Source organism: Amblyomma maculatum, chromosome 1, assembly GCF_055883805.1.
Source record: "Amblyomma maculatum isolate TAMU_Amacu chromosome 1, ASM5588380v1, whole genome shotgun sequence".
NCBI lineage: Eukaryota > Metazoa > Arthropoda > Arachnida > Ixodida > Ixodidae > Amblyomma > Amblyomma maculatum.
This window is the reverse complement of record NC_139344.1, coordinates 181,865,607-181,892,701: the sequence shown is the minus strand read 5'-3', so window position 1 is coordinate 181,892,701 and position 27,095 is coordinate 181,865,607. Positions and strand designations below refer to the sequence as shown.

General features: G+C 41.5%; 1 protein-coding gene across 3 annotated transcripts in view; it reads left to right on the top strand.

Moving 5' to 3' along the window:
* Positions 1-26,756, top strand: part of LOC146205050 (uncharacterized) — a 62,313-nt gene extending 35,557 nt beyond the window's left edge. For 2 of the 3 annotated variants that reach the window (XM_084589736.1, XM_084589735.1), the window contains 3 exons: positions 5,623-5,687; positions 18,988-19,036; positions 22,497-26,756. In XM_084589736.1, coding sequence (XP_084445862.1) covers positions 5,623-5,687; positions 18,988-19,036; positions 22,497-22,649 — 267 coding nt within the window. In that variant the 3' untranslated portion in view covers positions 22,650-26,756. The remainder of the gene's footprint in view (positions 1-5,622; positions 5,688-18,987; positions 19,037-22,496) is intronic. The other variant, XM_084589737.1, reaches the window with a different exon arrangement.
* The last annotated feature ends 339 nt before the right edge of the window (positions 26,757-27,095 follow it).

Sequence of the window (27,095 nt, the reverse complement as noted above, 5' to 3'; positions counted from 1 at the left end):
ATGGCGAGCGCGGCCACCAGTGCGTACGCTTTGGTTGGTGCCAATGCGTCAAGCGTGTGCGTCGTTGAGAAGCATGTAACTTGCTCAAGGCGATCACCGCATATGCAGAGGGGCCCTGCAAAAGCGATCGGGCAAAGCTATAACCACTCTAATCCTCCAGCTAGAATATCTTAGCCAGTCATACCTTCTTCACGACCGTGCCACTTCATGACGTACTGTGACACAGCTGCAGGTCATGCTCATGTCGTGATTGAAAGCACGTGCCACGCGAAGCATTAATGCTGTTTCCATGGTTAACTGCGAAATGGAGCATGTAACAAGAGGAAAAAAGTGAACGGATTGTGAATGCACCGACCTCCTCCCCACTTGCTTCTTCTACTGTGGTGGAGTATGCGGGTTCGAACCCGACCGCCGGTGGCGGCATTTTGATGGAGGTGAAACTGAGAGGCATCTGTGTGCTGTTTAATATCAGTGCACATTAAACATCTCTAGGTGGTCCAAATTACTCTGTAGCCCTCCACTACGGCACCTTTTTTTATCTGCTTTCACACCCACCTTCCTCCCTTCCCTTACGGCTCGGTTCAGGTATCCACAGAACAAATGTGACAGATATTGCGCCTTTCCTTTCCTGTGAACCAGTTATTATTATTGTGTGCTCTTTGTAGGCTACTGTGATGACGACGACAAGCATTCCCTTCCTGCCACTGCTTCAAATGGTAATGAGGAACAGAGAGCCAAGCTAGTCCATCCGAATGACTGCTTCACCTAGCTTTCACGGCCGTGCAAAACCCGATTGTTTTTAGACAGTGATGCACACTTGTGTCTATGTCATGTTGAAAAAAACGAGCCTTCGTTAAAAAAATGATCTCTACATTGTTTCTGACACTAAATTTGGTCTTAAATGTCGAACTTTTGGACGCCATGGAGCCAGAAATATCGGGCACGAAAATGTCATGTTCCTATGTGGCGCTGACAGTTCCTGGATGAAGTCTGAAATATCGCGCAAATCTGAATTATTAGAGTCCGACAAATCAGTTGGTTACTGTACATGTACACCCACAGAGCACTGGGATAGCAGTTGTGCTGGCCACAGCTTTCATGTGTGTGGTGAAGAGTTAGGTGGTCAAGCACATGCATTGCAAAAACAGGTTAAACTTGCAGCATTGCAACACACATGGCTGTTGAGAAGTCCTACATATATGCATAAACCTGCTATAGATTTATCTTGGCTGTTTTATTAGTATGCTGCTACCTGCTGCATTTTCTTGTATCGTTTATGAGGCCTAGTGGGATTTATAACTGCCAAAGTGGGCTTACTTATAGCAGGGCATGTTGGATAAACAATGGATTATCCACTTTACACGTGCACCTGAGCACTGCTATGTAGCTGAGAAGCAATGTGGTATATTCTTCATGTTTAAGAAAGAATCTGCCCTGGCCTGGAGTTCAAATCCACGATGACTGTTGTCCTGGAGCACTCGCGGTGTCAGATAGCAAGCAGGCAGCAAGGCTAGGCTGAGTTGGCCAGTGGTTTGAAGTCACAGTAATGTTAGTTGAAAGCTTACAGCTGGGGGTGTGCGAATATCAAAATTTTTTAATACAAATGTGAAGAAAGACTTCGTAGAATATTGAATACCTGTTGAGGTAAAAAAAATTTACAGGATAAGATAAGTGGGGAAGTGCGTCCTTACTTTCCTTTATTTTTTATTTTTATTTTTACAGTTTTCTACAGTCGAATTTCGATATATAACGGACCTCAATGTAACGAAATTCACAATGTAGCACATTTTTTTTTTTTAATTTCCCAGTTTCTGCCCTAATAAAAACGATGTGTTTTTTTTTTTTTTTTTTCGCAATTTACCGAAGTAATTTTATGCCGCACTTTTGATTTAACGAAGTCCTTGCACATCGCTTGCATGTATCAGCAGAATTGACTATGGCATGAGAACTTTAGCCGAGACACACCGCATTTTGCATTTCCCTGACATCAACGTCAGTGTGAGGGGAGGGTTCTATAGGCAAGAAGAAGTAGACTTTTTTTTTCCCTTTTTTCTTCTTTTTTTACGACAGTGGTCCATTATTAGTATCGTTCGCTACTAAAGGCGTTTACTGCTACACACGTTCCAATGATTTCATGGCAGCGGACAGCACCCACCCCTATCACTGCGTGCGGGTAATGAGGAGGCTGATAGGCTAGCTGCGTCAGCTGCCCTTCGAAATGACACAGACATTGATAAGATAACTTATCATGACCTCAAACCACACATAAAAAACATGATTCGACAACAATGGCAAGAGGAATGGGACGCAGCAACAGAAAATAAACTGCACACAATAAAGCCAAGGATAGGCAGGTACCCCACAGAAAAACAAGACAGATTTAAAGAAGTAGCCCTGTGCAGGCTGAGAATTGGTCACACATACATAACCCATACATATCTTTTAACCAACTCTCCAGCACCACACTGCTCGAGATGTGGTGATCGGCTTACTGTCATTCATGTTTTAATCATATGTGCACAACTGGAACAAGAAAGAAGACGTCATTTTCCCTCCTTATTCACTCATCAAATACCTGCTCACCCATCCATTTTTATTGGCGACAACCCAATGTTTCCTTTAAAACAGGTGCTTAAATTTTTATCACAAGTAGGCTTTTTACATGAAATTTCTTATCGACGTGGGTCTCTGCCCGCTCCTCCTTGAGAGGACGGATGAGATCTTTTAAAACATCTTCTTATACATTGCACATCCATTATATATCGCAAATGAATTTTAGGCCCTATACACCATTGTTTTTAGCGATATTACAGAGCGAATACATTTTTAGGCCCTATACACCACTGTTTTTTATCCCTTCATAAAACATCACAACTATTCCATTATATAAACTTGAGTGCACCGTTAACCTTGAGTTTGGCGCTCTTTGGCCTGAGTCGCCCTTGTGCCATTAAAATCCATCATCATCATCATCATCAACCTATCACTGCGTGATAAAGGGTATTATTGGAAGGCACTGAGCAACAGTACCAGCCGAGCAAGCCACCGTCCGAACTCCTGTCTAAGCCGCTGGCACTCTGTAAAGTTTTTTTTCTTTAAATTTGTTGGCGGCAAACGTGGGAGGCAAGTTCATTACGTGTGTAAATACGGTACCGGTACGTGAGGCCTGAACGATTGCCGAGCAAAGGTAGCTGCGCCAGCAAGGATGATACGCTCGCTCTTTGCTCACATTAAAAAAAAAATGCTTTCATGTCCGTTTGCTATCACCCATTATCCTCCTGATGAACTAAACATCTGGTACCCTTGTTAGCACCATTGTTGCTAGAATTTCTTGCTTATTTCCTGAATTCGTAATTTACAAGTTCCCATTTACTAGCAGTATTCCACTAACCTGTTACTTTATTTGGGCAGCTAGAACATGGGAACCTCGATGTAATGAAATTCGCGATTTAAAGAAATTTTCGGCTGCAAGTAGGGCTTCGTTATATCGAGGTTCGATTGTATATGGTCATTGCGATCACTTAATCAGTAGCGAACACACACACACAGGCATGCATGCATGCATGCACGCACATATGCGCACACACAATTGTGACATGCTCAAATGTTTACTCAAATGCTCAAAGTTCATTAGAGTGCATAATAGTATCCACCCTGTAACGGGGTCATGAAGAATCAGTAATAACAAAACTAAATATGTGAATTCAGACATGAATTGGGAGTGAAAATTTTATGAAAACCTTATTAATTCATACTTCACGGTAGCTGAGGAAATTCTCTAGTTATGTCCCCTGCAAAGAAAGAAAAACAATCTGCCGTAAATGTGAAAATGTAATGGTGCATAGTGAAGAAGCCGCATCAGCACAAAAAGCTGAAAGCTCATGACAAACATGCAGTTTTGGTATAGTGACATAGTTTAACTGTGCTGGAAGTGCAATGAGGGCTTAAGTGAGGTGAATGCACATTCACATCAAAACAGTGATACTGCTTCTAAAAGAAATTGAAATGACACATCGAATGACATCTGAAATTGATGCACAGCTGTGTTTAGATGGATGGCGAATATGTGACCTACAGCCACTGTCGTCATAAGCTAGCAACGAAGTTAAAAGCAGGAACAACAAAGCCTGGCGATTCTGGCATTAGCAACAGAGGCTTCTTTGTAGTTTTCATGACTTTCATTACATGTAGATCAAAGGCTCACAGATTACAAAGAACATTTGTGGTAGGAGGTATTGCTTATCAACACTTGCCTTGCCAGTGACACCTTGACTCGGCCCACTTTTGGGAGCCCCATGTGAAATTTTGCAAGTGGACTTTCCTACATATCATAGCTTACAGAATGAGTTGGAGGAGCTCATGCTAGAAGCGTTGTGTAGGCAACAGGATGAATGCCATGGGTTTGGGCGCCATGGGGGGATCATGCAAAATAATGCGTTTTCACATTCTGATTGTCACAAAATAATGCGTTTTCACATTCTGATTGTCCTAAGCAGGAGGTCACCCATTTTGTTCTCATCACATATGTAACCCACTTAGGGAATTTCAGTTCAGGTCCCAAGCCTAGGAGCATCCAAATGTGGTTAGCTCACGTGATACTGGAGGAGAGAGTGGAAAGGACATTTTTTCCCGGCGCTTTAAACTCTGTGATAATTCGTTTAAATATTTTTTGACATGGCCAGAGGCTGAATATTCAAAACTTTCCAATATAATTTTCTTGAATCAAATATGTACCAAATAATTTCAAATTTTTGGTACAGTAGAACTTCAGGTGATACAAATCTCACGAGGGGGCAAGAAAGTTCATATTATCAGATCGAATGAAAATCCTCATGCAGAAGCACGGGAAAAGCATTCACGCAACCTGTTATGGCTAAGAAGATTTATTTATGATCGCACGGCCACAGCTCACTACTCGCGGCGTATACAGTGCAACAGATGATTGAGACGTTGGTGATGTGTGGGCCGCATGCTGCTGCAGACTTCTCGTAGCACGTACAGCATGACAGGAGATTGCAACGATGGCAATGTGTGGGCTGCGTGGTGCAGCAGACTGCTCATGGTGCATACAGTGCTACTAGCGATGGCAGAGTCAACAATGTGCAGGCTTTGTGTAGTGCTCAAGGCTGCGTTCATTGTTTTTTGTGTTTGTATCATCTGCAGTGGTGCAGGAAAGTGTGCACATCTGAAATTTTGCACATTGTACACAGTGCACTTCGGCCGGGGAATTTTGCGAATTTGTATAAATACGTACCAACCAGACTCGTATCAGTGAGATTCTACTGTATTGCATATTCCTCCTTACATGCTTTTCTTGGCCTGTTTATCTTGTTCTCTGTGCTGCTTTCTTCCCCTTTTCTCTTTTGGTTACCTGCTGTGGGAGTCTGTTGGTGTGATGTGTTCCTGACTTTGTCATATCCATTTGCTGAAATGAGTGAACACTGATTTGCAGTGGCGTACTTTTTTTCATGATGCCACATTTATGTGGTTGACTGTGCATGACTTGAACGTTTCCTGTGTTGTTGAGTTTCAGATGTGGAGCATGGCTTTTTGGTATCCTGCGCATGTCCTCCAAGTGTGGTTCTTTATTTTCTATTCCGTCTTTCTCTCTTTGTTGTACAGCCAAAATTTCTTCAGAGCATCTCATCTTCTTCGGAGGAGGGCTCTTCTCAGGGGCGATTAGTCAGGTGGGTTTGAGGAGTGCCTTTCTTTGTTGGCTGCCTATTTCTTGGAGGCCTTATCTTGCTTGGATCACTCTCTCTCTTTCTTTCTCTCTGTCCCTGAAAAACATATGTTTTCAGACCCCAAGCTGCATTTGTCGCTCACCTGTTGCCTACTGTCAGCACTATATGCTTTATGCCCAGCAGTTTAAAGCCTTATTGAGATTAGCAGGTTTTGGTGATGCCATTAATATAGTTCCTGTCACCCCACCTCGGTGACACAGTGCTTTGACATTTGGCGGCTGAGCATGAGCTCAGGGATTTGATTCTGACCATGGTGGCAATGCTTCAGTGAAGATGAAAAGCAAAAATGCCTCTATGCTGAGGTTTCGATGAAAGAACTTCAAGTGGTCATGTATTATCTGGAGCACGTTACTATGCCATGTCCTAAATCCCACAGTTGCTTTGGAAGGTAAAAATTTATTAGTAATCATCAAGCAAGAAACATTGGTAAGGACTTCTGGGTGCAGACAGGCTGCTGTAGGAAATTTAATGCAGCAGTGTTTAAGTCTAGCACGCCAAGTAGTCTTAGCTGAGTAGCATCACAAGAAAAGCTGCCAAGTATTGATTCGAATGCTATGAGGTCAAGTGAAGTTACAATGACTAATAAAGCATTTACAGTATTGTAATGGCATTCATTTAGTCATTGAGACCTTCTTGATGAATAAGAAACTTTCGGTAAATAGCAGGTTTTCTGCCATTAATGAAAGGTTACCAGTCATTCTAATCAGGCTAAAAGGAATACTGACAAATTTTGTATATATTAGTAAAATATGTGGCAGGTGTGAATGCTGAGAAACAATACAGTGTTATTTTCAAGATCAATGCATTTTAGCTGGCACCTGTCAGTCTTGGTCACTGACATCATGATGGTGTTTATTATGATGTTTATCATTATCATGATAAACAGCACTGGGAATGAGATGAAACATGGGAAGAAGTGTCGTGTTTCATCTTGTTTCCAGCATTGTTCTTTAGGTGTGCACTGCCAACTAGCCCGGCACCTTGCTCTTGTGACATCATGACTTGGTGTGGAGTGCAGAGATGCGAGGCTGTGACGATGTGTAGTTTGCAAGCAATGTCATCGTCATATATGTTCACTGCTGACATTTGTGTACTTTAGTTGCAGGTCCATGCAGCTGAGAAAAGTTCTTATTGATTTGTTATTTAGGTGCAAGTTGAGGTACTCAGATCTTTGGTTATTTTGACCCAGGAATATGAAGGCTGCAGCAGTGTTTGAGTAAGCTGTATGAGCCACTGCTTATTGTTCACTGCATGTATTATAGTTTCTCAATGTTACCCAGAAGGAAAAGTGGTGGCACTGTTTATATGAATTTTTAAAGAGCAGTTCATCCTGTTCGGGAATGCTGGGAAGATGAGGCTTCATATTTGGCTTGGCTAGTGTTGAGCCGAAAACGTATCTTTTGCCTCTGAATTGGCAGCTGCACTGTGATACTCACTTCTATGGCAGGTCAAATTAATTTAGCAGTGTGCTTTTCACTTCTTCAATAAATTTAATGCAAGTGAAAGTATATTGTTAGGCTGGTATGGGAACCTGCACAGCATTTCTTCGAGCTTTGCCTTGAATAGTCTTATTGCTATGGCTGAAGCCATATTTTGTACCCGACAATAGCTAGGCCAAGTACGAAATCTTATCTCCCCACCATTCCTGCGCCTCTCGTGATGAAGTGCAGCACTGCCAGCTTTCCCTCCAGCCAACATTGAAAAAGGCTGTTGGGCATTATGTAAAAATGCTGCTATCATCTGTTGTCAGTAAGTTTGAGCACCAGCCTTATTTTGATTTTGTGGTTTCTGAGCTATGGCTTGTCAGTCGGCAATTTTGAATGATAAAATGTAACCTAATTTTGTGCCCTTGCTCCTTTATAAAATAGGAGGCAAGAATTAGTTGTTCTGTGAATGGGCCATGATGGTAAATGTCCCATGAAGGTGCCTAATAGTCACATTCTGCCCAGTGTCATTAGTGCACATGCAACTGGCAGTGCAAAAAGTTTTGCTGGTGACATTGGAGTGCAGCAGAAGTGACGCTTGAGTAGGGGCAGCTATAATTGCAGGAAGATAGGCAACAGCAGCAGCTTGCTAGCTGAAAATCTTATTGGAAATATGATGTGAAGGGCAAAACAATAATAGTAGTCTTTGCCTAGCAGGCCACCCCACTTGATGCTGAACTCTGAAAACAGGGAGAGGTCCAGGAGAGGTAAAGTAGAGTGTACTGCAGTATCTACTCAATACTTTGTAGCGCGCAGCAAAGTAGTACTATGAATAAATAAGATAAAGGCTCGGAGCAATAGGTGGAGAGAGAAGAGCCCATCAAAGCCGAAAAAAAAAAGACTTCTGTAGCGTACATATCCTCCTGCAGGTTGCTGCAGTGTTAAGAATGTTAAGTACAGCTCTTCATCAAATGGTGCACTCCTAAGCTAACCTAGATTTGTAATAAGAGTGAAGGAAAATTTCAAGCCAAGTCATTAGCAGTGAGAGAATAAGTGTAGTTGAAATGTTTGCTTGAATACGGCTATCCTCTTTTATACCCTTGTAGCACTAGAAGGGTTATGTTAATTAAATGAATTAAATGAATGAGATTCAGTTAATCGAATGACATTTCTTATCTACTGTCTATACATAGTCAAAAGTCGCATTATTTGCAACAGCTAGCAATGGGAGTTGGAAGATAAAAATGAAATAGGTAAAAGAAAGGGTACATTCATAGTGTTTGAAATTGTGATTTAATGCATCAAGGCTTCTTTATATTCCCTTAGGAGTAGCACTTACTTGTATGCCACTACTTGAATAGGAATCGATCGTAAACCAAGGCAAGTCTATTCCACCAAAGATCTGATAAATGTAAACAAGGAACGTGGTAGCATAGGAGAGCAGTTAAAAATGGTGAAAAGCTTGCTCGGGGCAGACATTCATGACATGAAGGCCTCGAACTGTCAAAGCCATCTTGAACATGTCAAATATTGAGTAGCTGTGACAGCTATGTCCAGTTAGCCATTTTAAGAACTCTAGTGTTAGCAGTTCACAAAGTGGTGTCGGCGTAACTTTGAGATTAGTAATGTTGTCTCTGATAACCTGCAATATAGGTAGATTTTTGCTAAAGCTAAATAAAAGTGAACGTAAGAAGTAATATTTTTATTCAATGATATGCAGATTATCATTATGTGGTGCTGGTTTTCACTGGTAGTCTAAGGCAGATAATCAGCATTTGGTTTCAAATTGAATAAAAAGAACATAATATGTATAAAATTTTGTAACACAATCTCTTAATAACCTTGCATGCTGTTATCATTAGATTAGACCCCGCCACAGTAACTGAGTATTTTGGGCATTCAACTGATGGGCCAAAAGATACAGGGTTGATCCTGGCCTCGGCAGCTACTTTTCAGTGAAGGTAGAACACAAGGTGCCCATGTGCTGTGCGGTGTTGGTGTACGTTAAAGAACCCCAGGTTGTCGAAATTTTCGGAGCTCTCCACTACGGCATCTCTCATAGCCTGAGTCGCTTTGGGACATTAAACCCCATAAGCCAAAACCTAGTGAGCAGGCTTTGCTGTTTTATGCGGCCTTTATGGGAGGGTGTCTTGCAGGAAACTGCATTTGCCTGATTAACTGTGTCATAAACATTTGGCATATTTTATACTCTGTAGTTTCCTCTATGCTGCAATTAACCTCATTAGATCCCTTAATTAATCGCACTGTAAAGGGTCTGCAGGGTATAGTATGCAATAAACCCTCATGTATTTCATTCATTGCAGCCACGAAGCAGTATGCAAGCATGTGAAATGCCAGTGCACATGGAGTCCCAGATGGCTGAGATACTAAATCCAGAGCCATGTATTACGGTGCTTGTCATAGCTAAGGCCCCTTTCCTTCTGCAACAGAAAATGTTAAATTCCACTCCATGAAAACAAATAATTCACAAAATTTCGCAAGCGACATCAAATGGTGCTTTAGAACATAAAATGCGGCGGGAATTATTTTATTTCAGATTTTGAAAGCTGTTAAATGAATCTTCACCATCAGACTGGAGAGCTGTGAGGAGAAGCCAACTTTTTATTGACCTGTGGACAAAGTGCATGGTGTACAAGTGCAAAGAAGGCGACTGTGGGTGGGAAAGAAGGCAGTGCATTGAAGGAGTTCAGTGGAGTAATGAAAGCAAAGACGGGCAAATGAGCTTATGATTGCTGCAGCTGTGTTGTAGGCTGCAGCAATCATAAACTCATTTACCGAAGGTTTGGCTCTGGTAGATTTCGGCATGTGCACCAGAACTATTGCAATTTTAATAACAGTGATGTGTTCGCTGCTTCCATCTGCATTTTAAAAGTAAGGGGGGGGGGGAGGGGGTAGCTTGGTTAAGATGGCCTGAACAGTTGGGGATTGCATTATAATATTTCATATTATTTCTTTTAAAATTCTCAGCTAAATACCTATTTTTCTGTCATATTTTATTCCTATTGATGTCCATGACAACAGTAGCTTAAAAAAGTGTGTGGCTGCTAATGCACAGTTCTACAAAAAATGCCTTGAAGTCTATGTTGTAAGCTTTGCTGGTGCCTTTTTTTATGATAACGTTGCATGCACAAGAAGAGGGCTCACATGGAATGTGGGGATGTGTGCAGTAATTGCGCAGTACTACAAAGGTATTTAGGACGCAGGAAGGGCACCTAGAACGTGTGGTTTGCTTGACTAGAGGACTTTTGGGCTGCATTCAATTTCATAAACTATACCATACCTAATGTTACCTTCACAGGCGACACAAAGGCATAGGTTTACTGGAATTTTTGAGAGTCGTGCAGGTGCTTGTGTAATTAAGGCATTAAGAAAGAATGCATTTATCACTGGCCATCATAAGAGGTGAAAATGTATAGAACCAGTCTGGAAAGGTACATAAGACAAGAAGACAGTTCCTTCATTACTACTCGCTGTATCTCTGTTATATGTGTTGAAGCACAAGATAGAGAAAATGAAATGGAAATGTTTACAAGGAATACATTGGCAGCCTGTGACATGCTGGTGGCCTTGCCATGTTTAGGAATTCAAGAGGAAACTTGCAGTGATTGACAAAGAACCTCAAATGAATAAATAATGATGGTAAGCTTGATAATACAAAGAGAGCTAAAAAAATGTTAGGGTATTAATGGTAGTGAGTGACTGGAGAAGCGAGGGATTAGTCACATTTGGCCCAGTATGGCAGAGGATTAGAGTTTTGAGGTAATTAGAATGAGAGAGAATTAGGGTTTATAGCAGTTGGTAACATGGTGGAGGGAAGAACTGGTTATTGATATGTATTCTGTTAACAGTCATCTCTGCATTCTCTAGTCCTCTTGTTGAAACAGATCTTGTCAAAATGTTGGCTAGTGCAATGTGGCTTCCCCTCAACCCTTCTTCATTTTGCTCTGCATTTTGCCAGTAGTCTTTTTTTGAGGTTGAAACTTGGAGCCCAGTGAACAAACTAAAATTCGCAACTGCAGAGAGTGCAATGAATGATGAAAACAAACATAATTGGCATATGATAGGATTGAAAGAGTGCAGCATGAATTAAAAAAGAAACAAAACAGGCATGGGTTGATGTGGCTGAAGTTTGGAGCTGGACTTTGGCCAAACTTTTACTGCATAAGGATGTAACCAGTAGTCCATTAAAGTAATGGAGCTGGTGCCAAGGGAAAGAGAAGTGCAGTAAATTGTCTGTAGATAATTGAGGGAGGCTCGAAAACTTGTTCTTATGGAGTGGATGGTTTTTAGATCTGCGACTGATACTAATGGTTATGATGAATGTTGTATGTGGTTTTTTAATGGTTTAATCAGTGGGCTGTGAATTCATTTCTACCATTTTTTTCTCTCATCTGTTACTGCTATCTCTGAGCAGCTTCCGGATTGGACAGGTATGGTGTTGTTTATTCAGGCACATACTTTTGTATGCTGCAACCTTTGCTGGTTTTAATTTTTTTTTCCTATGACCGCATGCGCAAAAAGAGGGGTGGGGTGATGTGTGATGACGTGCACCGTACTGGCAAGGTTACTTGCACTGTCGTATGAAGGTGTTTGAGATTCAGGAAGAGCGTTGCTTGACTAGAGGACTTTTGGGCTACATTTTTAACTGCATGTACTAACTACAGTAGGACCTCACTGGTGTGAATCAAATCGGTATGCAGAAGTATGGGAAAGGCATTCACGCAGGTTTGTTTACAGCCGAGGAGATATATTTATGGCCATAGAGCCACAGCTCTATTCTCGAGGTGTGTACTTTGTATATGATGGTCACAACATTGGGAATGTGCTGTCCACATGCCTCTGCTAACTTCTGGTGGTGCGTAGAGCATGACAGGGGATTGTGATGTCAGCAATAGCCGTGTGCCGGCGCAAAATTCTCCCTGTGCGCACAGCGCGACTAGCGATCGCACAGACAGTGATGTGCGAGTTATGCATGCTTGCCGCATGCGCGGCTACTCGCTGTTCTCCATGCATAGTGTGACTGGCAATCCTGACGTTGGCTATTTGAAGGCCACGCGCCGCTAAAAACTGTTTGTAGTTTGTACAGTGCAGCTGGTGAACGTGGAGTCAATGATGAGCGCTCAGTGTGTAGTGCTCGAGGCTGCGGTCGCAGTTCGCGGGTTTGCACATTCTTATCCATAGTGGCACGGGAGAGTGCTCGGAGCACCTGAAATTCTGCACATTGCACACAGTGCACTCCAGCCAGGGAATTTCACAAATTCATATCATCCTGAAGTTCATATCACCTGGATTCATATCACCAACTCTTCACTTCAGAGAACTTGGGAAAGCAGAGTTCTTGATGCTGCTAGCCCTAACATAAGCTGATCATGAACTATTTCCTGCTTTCCGCAACCTTAGTCTCTAGCAGGGAACAAATCATGATTGCCTAATCATATGTTAATGATGTCAGGTCCAGGGCTTGCAAGAAGGCTAGTGAGAATGTTATGTTTAGTTTAGCCTGGCATGTGCTAGTGACCGGTGACTTATCATCGCAGCACGCAGTTTATAGGTTATATATATGTGTTACGCTATATTATTAAGAGCAGCTTCATCAGGAACCTTTTCTAAGGACAATGAGCAAGTATTTTGCTGGTTCTTGAATTTAATCTACTTGCATGTGGGAATTAACCAAAGTTCAGAGAGTGTGGACACTGTTTTTTTTGGTGATTGTCAGATTTCTTGACACATCAGCATTGCATGTGTTCTTTGTTTTCTTTTCTGCATGGCTGGCTTACTTTGCTGTGAGTGACAAGTTGTTAAACAGAACTGATCTTTTTGCTATGTTGTACAAAAAGATGAGTGGACTGTCTCTTAGGCTGTTCTGTCATGATAATTGGATTTAGTAATAATGTAAGAAAAGTAGTAGCTTGAGAAGTCAACAATATTTTAAATTGAATCTACTGCAGGCATCCCAGCTGAATCTAACCAAGCTTTTAAATAACACAGTGTCCTAGCCCTCTGAAACCATCGGTGAGCTCTTAAGAGACATCAGGCCCAGTCTGCAGTATTTTTTCGTTTGACATAGTCGATGCGTATATAATACAGATTAATTAGCTAACCTTTCAGTTAGTGCCTGAAGAAACAAAGTGTTGATTCAAAAGTTGTAGATCATCCTGAAAAATGGTTGCTTGCAATATTCTCACCAAGGTACCATTTACGAAGTTTTATTTACTGGCCTTAAAGAAAGCGATCATGTGATGAGCGCCATTATGGAGAGTGTTTTTCAAGATGATCTACAACTTCTGTATTGACATTTCGTTCCTGAAGCCAATACTTAGAAAGTTAGCTAATTAGTCTTCACTAATTAAATGTTTGGTGAATGGAAAAAATACTGCAGACTATGCCATGTGACTCTTAAAAGCCCTCAGTTGGCTTCACTAAGCTGAGACGCATCATTTAAACCTTGGTTACATGTAGCTGAGATGCTGTGCATAAGGAATGGTTGGCAAACTTAATCAGCTGTGCCCTGTGATACATCTTCTGTGACATGAAATGTTTAAGGTTTGAGATGTACTGAAAATTCTGGCAGCGTAATGATTTGCTTCTGGTCTGAAAGTGTGAAGCATGCACAGCTGACATGGTACAAAGTTCACGTCTCTCATCTTCAGATCAATCATGGTTAAAATTCTAAAGAGCTTTTAGGCAGTCAGAAAAACTTATTTTTTTTTCTATTTTTCTTGGAGTGGTGTTTTTTTCCTTTTAAACTAATGAATATGTCCTTATTCTTGTTGTTAATTGGAGCACTATGTGGTTTTTTAATGTTTCTTTTTTTTTTTATGCTACTCAAGGATGACTTTCAGAGATTGTGCACTGTTGATTTGTCAAATTGTTACAACACAAAATATATAATCTGTAGAGCCAGGGGTGGGACAGCTGTGCCATTTGTGCCATTTTGACACAGACAAGATTTTCTGTGCCTTACTGTGCCAAAAGCATCATGTTCGCTGAAATTACGCAGAGCTGTGACAGGAACCAGTCAAACCCTATTTCTCTCTTGAGGTGTGATGGTTTTCTTGTTCTTGGAGTGTTTCTCAGGAATATCCAAAATTCTAAATATCATAAAATTTGGCACAGGTGCCCCCCCTTGGGGTAGGGGACCATGTCGAAATTGCTGCAGAGGGGAGGGCGCTATCGCGGAATGGCAGCGACAAAATATTCCTCCACCAGCGTAAACTGATTAACGACGCGCTGCCGCAGACGTTTTCTGACGGCATGCCATTAGGATATACATGTTAACGATTGCCTTATTATATTTGGGGCCAGCTACCACCTAGACAGCGGCCAACTGCTCTTTGGCGGGTGTGCATTGGATGTCTCACTTGCAGTAGTGAACCAACACTCTGTCAGCTAGTGGGCTTCGCAATGTATGCAGGCAAGCTAGCCGGCACTGTCCAGGAGCCGTTTTATGGCACATAAATCTGAAATTGGTCGTTAAGTTGTTTGTGTGTGTGTGTGGGGGGGGGGGGTTCTTGCACGAATGTGGATGCTTGTTTAGAATTTTACAGTAGTTCGCTAGTAGCGCCTGCTAATTTGGTTTGCATAAACTTTAACCATTTAAATTTCTTCATCATCCAGTCTGAATCTTTGAAATTCCCTAAATTTCTCATTCACTCGATCTCGTGGCCAGTCTTTGTGGCATTTCCAAATGGCGCTCATTTGTCGCAGAATCTCACGCTTGTGATATCAGTTCTTGTCCTTCGAGGAGTGGCTTCCAGCATGCTAAGTAGTGCATACGCAGTAATGTTAAGGCTTCTATAAGAGACGGTGCCAATGTGTTGACAACCATCGAGAGCCATTTGGCCATGAGCTGCACATTCATAAGTCGGATCACGAGGTGTGGCAGCATGCACACTCTCCATGGCGGCCTAAGAGTGGCAATGAATCCACCGGATAAAGAAGCTAACAAGCACCAGTGCTGCGATCATATCTGATCACCACCACACGAGAGGAGGCGTTCACGGAAGTGGGTTTTGGGAGGATAGCAAGATGGTCAAAGCTGTAGCACTTGGCCGCAACCATAGTCGCTTGGGAACCGATTCCAGCCTACGCAATTACAAGAAGAAAAGCAACGGGTAAGAGGAACAAGAGCCTCAGAGCCAGTTTGCTCAACTGCCTCTTGAGCGTGCAGTGCAACACGCTTGGAGTGCACCTCGCGGCTTAGTTCGTTTTCATGGCTTCTGTATGTGGCAGAATATGTGCCTGTGCATTCAGCGACTTGCAGTGAGGTATGCAAAGGCTAATCAGTTTATGTCTCATTAAGATCAATGTGTTAGAGACAGGATTCCAAAGAGGTGTCATGAGCAGCTTGTAAAAGATGGTCGTGCTCGTGTTGTAGTCCAAAGGACACCTCCGTATCTTTTGAGGCATCTATTGCCTCTAGGCAGCAGTGTAATGCATCGTTGGCATGTTGTTACTCCAATACAGCCATGGCAAGGGTCGCATGAGGGGAGAAATGGCCTTGAGGCATGGCTGCAGCTAGCACTGCACTAGGTTAATTGGAGGGATATGGAGTATAAGATATATAGTCTGGATAATGGCGATGATGATGATTATGATGGTGCACAGCGTGACCTGCAGAAAATGGGGGGGTCGCCCTTTGGCCAAACCATGCTCAACACCATTTTACGGTGAAGGTCCCCTTCCAAGAGTCACCTCTGTCTGATGGCATGTTTTTTGAGCTTTCACTGACGAAAACTCTTTGCAATAAGCAATGAGTGGTTTTTTTCATGCCAGTGATGGCATGAAAATGTCGACCTTAGTGATATTTTTAGACGTTAGTCCAGATTAACCAAGGTTGAGATACTTGCTCTCAAATTTTCTCCAAAATGCTTATATCACTGCCCCACACTTGGTACAGAACCCACATTTTCTGTTCCAAAACCTCCCTTGGCTATCCTACTGGCTGTCCTACCCTAGCTGAAACATGATCATAATAATCTGCAGCATCCTTTTACTAGGTGTTAAGCCCTCATAAAGCCCTGCTTTTCTCGTGGGATTTCATATAATAGGCTGCTTAATATTTTAGACTGTAAGAAAGAAATACCTGTAAAGCTGGATTATGATGTAGGAATATCGGAGGAGGAGGAGGGTGAATTTCTCTTGCAGAGCCTAATCAACCAGACACGAGAGTGGAAAATCTCCGAGAGGGAATGGAAGGAGAGGAGCACTGCGAAATAGGTTGATTGCTTTGGCTTTTAACTCCACTGTTAATGAGTATTTTCAAAACTTTTTGTGGCCACATGTTTCTGGGGCAGTGCCTTGCAGCTATCAGGGCAGGACAGGTAATATTTTTGACCAGAGTGTAGTCGGTGCCCTTTTAGCTTCTTGCAGGCACCCATAAAAACTCCTTGTCTAGTGTGGACATATGTATAAGACTTGTTAAAAAAAAAAATGATTCGTTTAGTGGTGGTCATGCAAGATGGACATTGGCTGTACTGAGAGCACCCAGGGAGCAGCTCCCACTTTCCTCTAACTAAAGGCAGAAGGCAGAGCAAGTTTTACATCCGGTCTTGTCAAATATAAGTCCTTTGAAGAAAATATACGGATCACCTGATTGAGCTATTGAGGTGCGAGCCATGAAGTTGTGACAGCTCATCTCAATGCAGCATTATTTATTGTGTGTGAAACCTCATTGATGTAGTAGGTGGCTCGCTCGCCATGCAAGAACCAGCATGTGAGAAAAAAAACTATAGACATCATGCACTGTGTGAGCCTGCAAGTGAAACCCACACCATAAGTGCTTACGACAAAAAGAAAAAGTTTTGTGTACCTTCTTGCCCACATGGGTCTTCACGTTGGCAGAGGTTATATTTTGGGCTAGATGGTATATATGCTCAATGTGGGCAGGTTGCACTGTTTTGATGCTGGAGGACTTGGTGTGCTGTTGTTACTTTCTTTTATTCAGAGTCCTGCAGTGCGGTTTGTAGTGCAGCTTGTCCAAACAACTGTGTACCGCACTTCACTTAATGTATGCATGTGTTAGTGACAATAAAAGGGACGTGGCATTTTGTCTACTCGTGATATACGTTTATTTGCTGACTGCATTTGCTTGTGATTGACTTCTGGAAATTTGCCATCATAATTTCACTTCTCATTGTTGAATTATTTTTCTTCATTCATAAAATGCTTTTGCTGGATCACGTATGTAGCTGCACACCAATTGTGTACGTATGGAAATTTTATAGAATGTAATTGTGTTTTTTATTTGTTGTTGCTTAATGGAAAGGATGCTCTGGCAGCCCTTTTCTTTACACGTCTCAAGTAAAGTCGTGCAATTTACTTAAATTTTTTTGATTTACTAAGTGACAGGAAACACTGCAGTCCTCACAGTATGACTATAACACAACAGCTTGTATAATTGGTGCAATGTTTGGGTTAAATTGAAACATCTTGCATTTATTTGCTACCTTTAATTCAAATGGGCCACTAAATTGAATTTTAATGATTGCTTTAGATTACAAAGTAAACTCCTTAGGTCATTATTTGGCCTTTCATCTACGTTCCAAAGCGTTTACTTATTAAGGATGCGTCAATATTCGAAATTTCGAATACGAATTAGATATGTTTGTTATGCTGTTGCTATCCAACTTTAAGAAGTTGATAGTAGACAATTTCCGAATATTTGTCAGTGATTGAATAGTATCCTGACTTTCATGAATACGACAGTTGATCACAGTATTTGGGCCAATTATCCAAAATTATAGTTTCAAGTATCATACATTCTCTTCACGTTCTTGTCTGTTATTTATCGTGTGGTGTGAATGCATTTGTACGCTGCTAGGTTTCAACCTCATGCAAAGTCCCACAAGTAGGCTTTCCTACATATCACCCTGAACTTTTTTTGTTCATTGCACTTGGCAGCATTATGATCATTTTCATTCCTACCTTTCTGAAAAATAATGCATGTCTGACTATTTTACTGCTGTTGTATGTATCTCAGTTTAAGGAATTTTTTTGCTAAAGAAGTTGTGGCATTGCCTTTCTGAAACAGTTTGTCTTTTTTCTCAATGCGAAGTGGCACTGGGATGTCACAGATGATGTTACTGACTGCTTTGAATGCTGAGGAAGTAGAAATGACCCTACGAAAATGCTTTTCTGGAGAAAAAAAAGCTTCAAAACTTGTGCAGTAGAGCTAGTAGTTTCCTAGAGGCACAGAACTTCAGGTTTGCTAGGCAAATTTACAAATCTTTAGTATCCCTTCAAAGATGACTGTTATGTTTTTTATCATTGTTCTTTAATGCTGCTGGCATGTGGCCTTACTGTTTTTGTTCAGCATATGAGACAGGTTACACCTATGCCTGCTAGGCATTGATGTACTGCTCTTGATGATTGTAGTCACATGGGGGATTATGCAACATTCTAGGGTAGCTTCAGTGATGTAGACTCATTACCTGGATTCCAGTCATCTAGAATGGAGCACGGGGGTATCACGATCACTCCTATCGCGGCAGCTGCCAAGTACATGCATTTTACTATGGCCACCACTAATTTTTCCTCTTCATTGTGGGTATAAGCAGAGAAAGTGGTTTGCTCTCAGAACCTTTATGAGCCTGCTGTTGTGCCTGTAGCCACCATTCTGTGGGACCTTCGAGTCAGTAGGAAAAAAATTTGCATGCACAGTTAGTTTGTGTGATTTTGTAGCTTTGTTTGCAGCTGCAACGGGCATGATATTGGTGTGGTGTTTACGAGTAAAAGCCATTAATGTTGCATGATTACTTTTTCTTCGATTTGTCTGACTATTGCACTTCATGTTTCAGTTCTAGAATGAAAGATGCCCTTGAAGAGCACCTCAAGTCAAGTTCTATTGTGAGTACAAGCTGTGAGCTCAGTTTTTTTCCTTCGCCATTGTGATGTTCATATTCAGCTTTTTCTGACTGGTTGCAAGGGTTATGTTACAAGCTCTGGAGACAAAGTATGCAACTGGCAATGGAAACATCATGTTTTAATCATGTCAGCAACATATATCATGTCAGAGAAAAATCCAAACATTACCTGTAACTATTTGATTGAGATGAAGCATGGGTGCTTCTCTGTTCTTAATTAAGGTTTAATTGCTTTCTTTGCTTGTGAAGATATTGAATGAAAAACCTAATCGCACTGCGTTCTCTTGCAATATTCGACACTAGCGACATTGTTCACGAAATCGTTTTGAGAAAAAGTAGCGAACGTATACGGGCTGTCTAATGTTAAATGGCGGTTTTCTTTCTATATATAGTTGCCGAACATATTTTGCAAAGTCTGAATTTATGGGGCGTCCAGGCAGTTGACACCTAAAAGAACACAAATGTTTTCAGTGTAGAGCTGTGATGCATCTTTTTTTTTTGCCATATTGCAAAACAACATTATTTGCCAGCAGCAATTCAGGGAAGTAGTAGAATGTACCAAGCAGTGGGCATACAGAAAATGTGATGCATACATGGCTGGATACTTTTAGACTAAATAAAGTTGGAAGACATGTGTGCGCTCATTCTTGCTTCACTGCTAAGCGCGGTAAGGTTCGCTACAAACGATATTGCTCTGTGGATAGTGTCAAATGGTTGGCAGTTTCAATCCGTACCTCATTACACTGTTTTCATGGTGCACCATGAAGGTTAAACGAAGAAATGGCATTATTCAGTGATATGGATGGGAGAAAAGAAAACTGGCGTGGTACATATTAAGGCGTAACTCCTTTTCGATGCACCTCACACAACTCGCAGGAAAAAAAATCTCACACTAATAAAAAAAAAAAAAGCAAACAGCGCGGTGATCGCCATCACTATAGCAACAACAATCATGCGAACTCGCGGTAGACGAGAGCAGCTAAACGGTAGGGGCAGTTGCTGCCACGTATATACTCCAAGTCATTTCTTTTCCAAGTCGTGTTCTGGAGACTCATCTCAGCAACAGAAGCCTGGATGTAGTCGACTATATTCAATTCATTGATGAATCGAATGCGTAAAGACGTTAGAATATCACGCTGGAATTTAAGAGAGCAGTCTGGCGCCTTTGAAGTGCCGAAACCTGTTCTATCTGGATACCTGGATGTATACATACGGGCGAAATCTGTTGACAGTTTGTATGCATGAAACCCTAAAGCTGAGATGAATTGGCACAAGAAGGAAATCAGGAACAACTCTCATGTACATCTTTTATGCGAAAAGGCGATGCGCAGTCAGTCTACAGGCAAATTGAACACACCGTGGGCGATATATTTCATCTGCCTTAGCACCGGGTATTGATTTGCAATCTTCCAATGCGTGTTAAATAAGGTATTTTACAATTCAGGTGCGCCACTGATCGAAAGTGCGCCTAGTGCGACAACCACGCGATAGCAGATTAACACAAGCCCCAAGAAAAAAAAAAAAGCTCAAGGATGTAACTTGCTGCTTCTTTTCTTCTACAGCCTTATTTTAATTTTGCGTACAAGGGGCACAACAGTATGTCAATATTATCGGCAACAATGAGCATTAACGCAGCCGGCTGCGCAAACCCCCTATGCCGCTTGCCGCTCCTCAATGTAGGTATACCCTTGAACATGGCGGAAACTCGCACGGCGACCGATAGATGGCAGCAATTTTGCATAAGGTCTATTATGCTGAGTAATATGCTGCATTTGTTAGATCTGTGGTTGTATGAGTGCAGTTGGACAGGTATAGCATGTAAAGTCATTGGTTTTTAATTTTGGGGGATTGAGGTGGTAGAGTAACCTACATGCTGGGATCTGCTGTCACTACTTCCTAGTGCTATTTTTGTATTGGCTCTCAATGCTTGTGGCACATGCTATGGTATTCGTATGTCATGCAGGCCTAAATTTGGCTCAGGTTAGAACCCCAGACATTAGAGACTGCCCCAGCAAAGTCAGGGTAGTTGGCAGCTGTAGTCGGTGGTATCATTTACTTCGAATGCTTCAGTTTATGCCTGAAAGGGTAATTGAATTTTTTGCAGCTGATTTCAGGGCAGTTGACATTGTTATATGCTGAAATTAAAACCGTCTGCTGTTGTGTAGAAATACATTTATGAAACATGAAATCCTTTGTTACATCAATATGAAAGCAAACTGAACAAGGTTGAGGGAAAGCCTTAGTTCGCAAACCAAGGCAACGTTTCAATAAGGGGATTAGTTATTACGGGCATGGCATTGATATAAACGTTCTGTAAACTCATATAAAATGCCTTACTTACATTTTCTCTTGTCTTGGGTGGTTTAGTTTGCATTTTTGTTTGAATTGCAATTTTTCACGGAAACTTTTACTTGATAGGCCAAACAGTAGTATTGGGTGGTTAATTTAAATGATTGAAGCATTTACCGTATTTTCAGGCATATGAGACGCACCTTTGTATAAGACGCACCCCTCATATTAAAAGGCTTTCCATGAATAATTTGGTATATAAGATGCACCCTTGTATACGATGCGCCTGAATTTGTCCAGTTAGGGCAATTGGACTTGACTATACATGCTTGTGGGACCATCATGAAAGGCTTTGTGCCTGCGAATGCTGCTTACGCGACGTAAAATAACAGAAAAAAGAAGCAACACGCACGCCTAAATGAACTGTCGCTCAGGCAGAGTAGCAGCACTTTTTTTTTTACTCGAAGCCTTCAAAGGCTTCACCTTCCAATGCGCTATCAAAATGTTTGCCAATTTCTGGCAGCTGTGACATCCTCTTCGTATTCAGACTTGCTGCTCTGATGGTTGCCATGCTCAAGCGTCACTGTGCTCTGATGCTCGGGTATCAGGTGCAGTGCACGCGCGAAGTGGAAAACACAAACGCATAGCCACCAAAGAAAGTTGCAAATGGCAACAGGGTAAATGGTTACATTTTCCTTGATGGCAACTGTAAAATTAAGTTGGCTTGTTCTGGCTTGTCTCGGCAGTGTAGGCAGGTGAGGAAAGCAATTGTTCCATTGGCCTGTGAGACGAACATAGGTTTCATAATTACAGAAGTTACTGCCATCGTCATTTCACAGTTCACATAGAAACATTGCTGAAAACGAGAAAAACAATGCATATATGACACACCGTTGTAAAGGATGAATTCGCAAAATTTTTGTTAAAGAACTTGTCTCGTACACTGGAAAGTACGGTACTTAGTTGTGATGAAACTTTTGCAACCTGTGTATTGAAAAGTGCCACACACTGAGTTCAGGCTAAAAAACTGTTGCCATGATTTAATCTACATAAGAGAGATTGTTATAACTGAAAATTCTGGCTGTGCAAAGAGCGCTTATCTTTTGGTCATATGTTGCAATTTCTTTGTAACAAAGGTTTTTTTTATTTTGCAGTGCCATGCAGCTTTTTGTGACAGAATTGATGACCTTTCAAAGAGCCTCTGCAACATCACACAAGCTCTGCGTCAGCATAGTTCAAAGGCCCAGCTGCCTAGCAGGTCTCAGTCAAGCTGGGAGCTACTTTCACGTGCTGACATGCAGCTGTAACAGTGCCCATTGCAAGCGCCTTTCCTCAACTATTTTCACAGATTATTTTTTCATGTCCAAAGTTAAATTATATGCACTGCTTGGTTTTAGTGTTTGCTTGCTGTGTTTGTGGCCATGGCATTAATATATATTGGTCAAGCCCTTCAGTTTAATTGCTTTCTTTTGTGCTTGTGTTTGGCCAAAGAAGTGTGCATTTTTTTTTCTTTTTTTTCTTTTAGTGGATCATAAATGAACTGGAGATGCAAAACTAGGAGCTGAATAATCATCTTCTTTTATTTGAATCATATTTTACGGTGTCTATAGATTTTTTTTTTTTTTTTGAGGGCACTGCCAAATACTGACTGTTACATTGCTTTAGGGGCATGTAACATTGCTTCAGCTGGCTAAGTGGCTAGCTGAACTTCTGGTTTAACTACTGGATGGTTGGTGCTCTGACAATGTCAAGACATGGCACTTATTGGTTCATTTTGCTTAAAGCCATGCTTGTAGGCAGTGCCTGTCTCTGCTGTTGTTCAAAATGAATATGCTGTCATTTTCAGTGATGCTGGATCATGTAAGCAGGGTTTTACTCTTAAGAAAGCAGTGGCAGTGTCTCAGTAAGGGAGTGAAAATCATTCTGAGAGGTGGTCACATATGTAGGGGCTTCTGTGTCAGATGTTTTTGCACACTTGGTAGCAAACATTGCTGCCAAACGTGACATTGAACATAGCTAACTAATAAATGCCATGTCTTTTTGAAGTTCGAATGGAAACCAGTCAGTGGCTTATATAGAAAAGCAATGTATTGCGACAGTCGGTATTTTAAGGCCTTCCATCCAGAACAGGGTGATGATGACTGTCACCTTGGCTGTCAAAACGGTAAAATGCCAGTCCTCTTCCTGCAGCCATTGCCAATTTTCTCCTGACCCAATAAATGATCATTCGAGACATTGTCATGCTTAGCTGCGTAGTCTTTGTCATCATGGAGACCTCTGCTATTTCATTTCCTTCATCACTGCTTGACCAACAGATGCTGTATTTATATAAGATGCAATATGTTGAGCGAGTTGGTTTCTGACTTCTAATTATCGCTTGTGCACATTAGCTGTGCAGTTTAGAGGTGTAATGGAATGGACTTCCCAACTGCTGTCAGCGCTGCTGGCATTCCATCAAGGAACGATAAAATTTGCGAGTTGCTATGGCTGCTGACAAGCATTGTTTGCGCTCTCATTAGCTATGGCTCATATTGTTGCTCTCTACGGACTGGCACAAAATATGGATCATTTATTGTGTTCCTGCCCTATGCACAACTCTTTAGGCAGCAGCTCCCCAAGAAACATTTCCATTCATGGGTAGCTTTCCGGTTATCTTCATGCAACTGTCACTTAGGATCCAATACCCATGGTTGTGTATTTTGGGCCTACACAGAACGCATCAGTGCTAAAGACTAGTGTCATGTATTTAATGTCGTGAGCAGCTTACTATGAACTTGGGCTACAAAAAGTGCAAACGTAGCATTTTTTTGTAAGGATTGCAAGGATTTGTTTCGCAAGGGGCAGGACACATGTATAGGTTGTGTACTACTTTGGGAACACACAAGCTTGTGAGCTTTGAAGTTAATGCTTTCAAGCTTTTTCGTGCGTTTAGTGATGACTGCATTTGGCATGTCTATTTGTTGTGTTAGAACTTTTGCCACTGTACATTTGTTTTTGTTTTTAGCTGCCGAACAGTATGGTGGCTTGCATTGTTGCTCTTCATATCACAGTTGCAAACTGGGTATACCATTGTATTAAATATAGTATTGCCCAAGCCAGAAGAATGCGTGACAGTTGAATTGGCTGATTGTTAGGTGGCTTTTGGTGGTCTGAATTCAGAGATATATTTTGTGCTCATAGCTTAATTTCATGTATGATTGAAACCAAGTTGTCAGTACAGAATACTTTGGAGCAGTTATTGGCAACTTTGGGTTTGATTCAGCTATACTGTAAAGTGAAAATGAGTAACTTTTTCCTCTGAAAAGATATGAATCTCTGACTTGGAAAAATGGCTACATATACAGTAACGAAAATGGTAGCCTGCATTTTGTGGCAGCTTGTATATCAGAGCAGATGTCAAAGCATGCATTTGTTATGTTGACAGTTTTAGTGTGTACACACTTCTCTCTCATATTTGTTAAGGTTGCGCACATTTAAGGTATTGGTTGCCTTGTGTCATTCTGGTAGACATCATAGTGTGCAGATGAATTCTGTTTAAAACGCACAGAAATCTCATCAGAGCATGAAGTTTTGTATAGAGATTTGTTCTCTTGGTTGAAATTTTGTTATTGCAGAGTCATAAGAACTATACTGTGGAACAGGTGTTCACTGAGCACAATACAGGGCTTTCAAAGTGGCAATTTAAACAAGTGAAGGGTTCTTTTTGTTTTTATAATGTGCAGTGATGTTTTCCTTGCTTATTTTGATTAAGACCTTGGCTTTTAATGTCTCTCTCTCAGGCCAATGACACCTAGACTGCTGAATTGAGCAGCCTTGATAGATGTAACATGGGTGTTTGAGGTTTCAGTGGAGTTTCATGCATTCCTTCAATAACTCTGCTATGTAATCAGTTTTGCTGACATTGGTTAAAGGCAGAATGCAACAAAAGAGTCATGGTATAAAGAATTCGCAGCAGAAAAGAGACATGGAAACAGGCACAGAAACTAACAAGACAGGACAGGTGCTTCACATGTCCACCTGTCCATCTGTTCATTCTTGTTTGTTCCTGTGCTTGTATTTATGTCTGTCTTGTGCTGCAATGTTTTTACTTCATGGATCGCAAGCAACTGGTCCAAACCACTGTGCTTTTGCAATACAAGAGCGCGAGAAGTAGCATGCAAATAACTTGCACAAACTAATGCGCACATCTTTGGCTAAATCTTTCTGTGATAGGGTTGAAGGAAGGAATTTTAATTTAGTTAATTTTTTTTATTTGCATATAGTTCAAGGAACAAAACTCGTGGCTGGTGTTTTGAGCTTTGTACCTTAAAACAGATTTGTTTGTGTCTTTGTTAGAAGTTATGGCTGCAGTCTAAATGCACTATATGCAGAAATATTTGGATGTTAAGCAGTTATTACAGCACTTCAGAAAAAGTAATCAGTTAATGTGACTCCTGGTGAATGCTGTACAAAATGTAAGCAAATTTAGAGCTATCAGAAAAGATATGTGATGTGAAGGACAGTTGTCAGTAGTCTGCATGGTAGGTAGAATTACTGTTTTTCTGTGGCTTGGTAGGAGCAGCATAATCATGTAGACAGCAGTGTTATTTTGCTTTACTTAAATTTCCCAGTGGCAGTGGTCAAGTGCTGCATTTAGCATGCTAGCTAACCTTTGCGCTCTTTGATTCGGCATTGCTGCTAGACATTATGAAACCTAGCAAAAATGTCAGCGTTACATGCTCCTCTCTGCCCAAACTACAAAGCAGCCAAATCTTGCATTCTTGTTCTGCCATTCTAACTGGAACTTAAAGTGTCATATGCTGCAGGGATGCCAAGGTATTATGCAGGGTGTTACCTTGGTTAGTGACTACAGTTGTATTTTTAGAGTGGTACCAGACGGTGAGGCATTTGTGGCCATGTTGCTATCTCCAGCCAAAGTTGAGCAGATGGTTTTCAGCCTTCTATTGCAAACTTCCTTGCCCTTCGCTCGCTCATATTCCTGCCGCAGACACTTTAAAGTAACAGAGCTCTGGTTGAGGACACTGAGGTGTGATAGTGTGTAGAGTAGGACACCCTAAGTAGTGTGATGTGGTTCGCATAGTCTGGGTGATGGCCGTTGCTCATCTTCTCGTTGCCATTTCCTATTGTGCAGTTGCCAGTGCTGCAAGTTAGCTGGGTTGCCTCGGCCGGTGCAAAACCTGCGCAGGTGGTGCCTCATATGCTGCCTGGCTGGTGTAATAAAAGCTTGCTTTCTTGACAACAGAGATTGCCTGCGTTTGATGTAGGCGCCATTTCGGTTGGTGCAGTTTGTGGCTGAGCGTTGTTGGTAATGGAAATGACTAATAGGCTGAACCATTTGTTTGCATCTGCCGGTTGTAGCAGCGTGGTTGCATTGTTTCTGTGCCGCGTGTCTTCTTTTTTCTTTTTTTTTTTTTTCAGCACAGTAATGTTGATTTTTCATTATGTATGTAGCATTTGTTCATGTTCGGGCGTGCGGATTCTTGCACCTTTCCATTGCACGCTGTGGTGGTGAGCTTTGTGTTTTGGTCGCTGTAAATAAAGTAACAGCATTTCTTTGAAACTACTCAACTTGTTTCACGTGCTTGAACGATGGTGCCTTGGACACTTGTTCTCGTCGAGGTGGCTTTGGCTTGTGCTGTGTGCACCTGTGCCTTGCTTGAGAAGCATTGGTGGCGAGTTATGTTGAGCTTATAGTTTAAGCATATATAATGTAGTCGCTCTGGTTCCAAGTGCACAGTCACATCAACAAGACA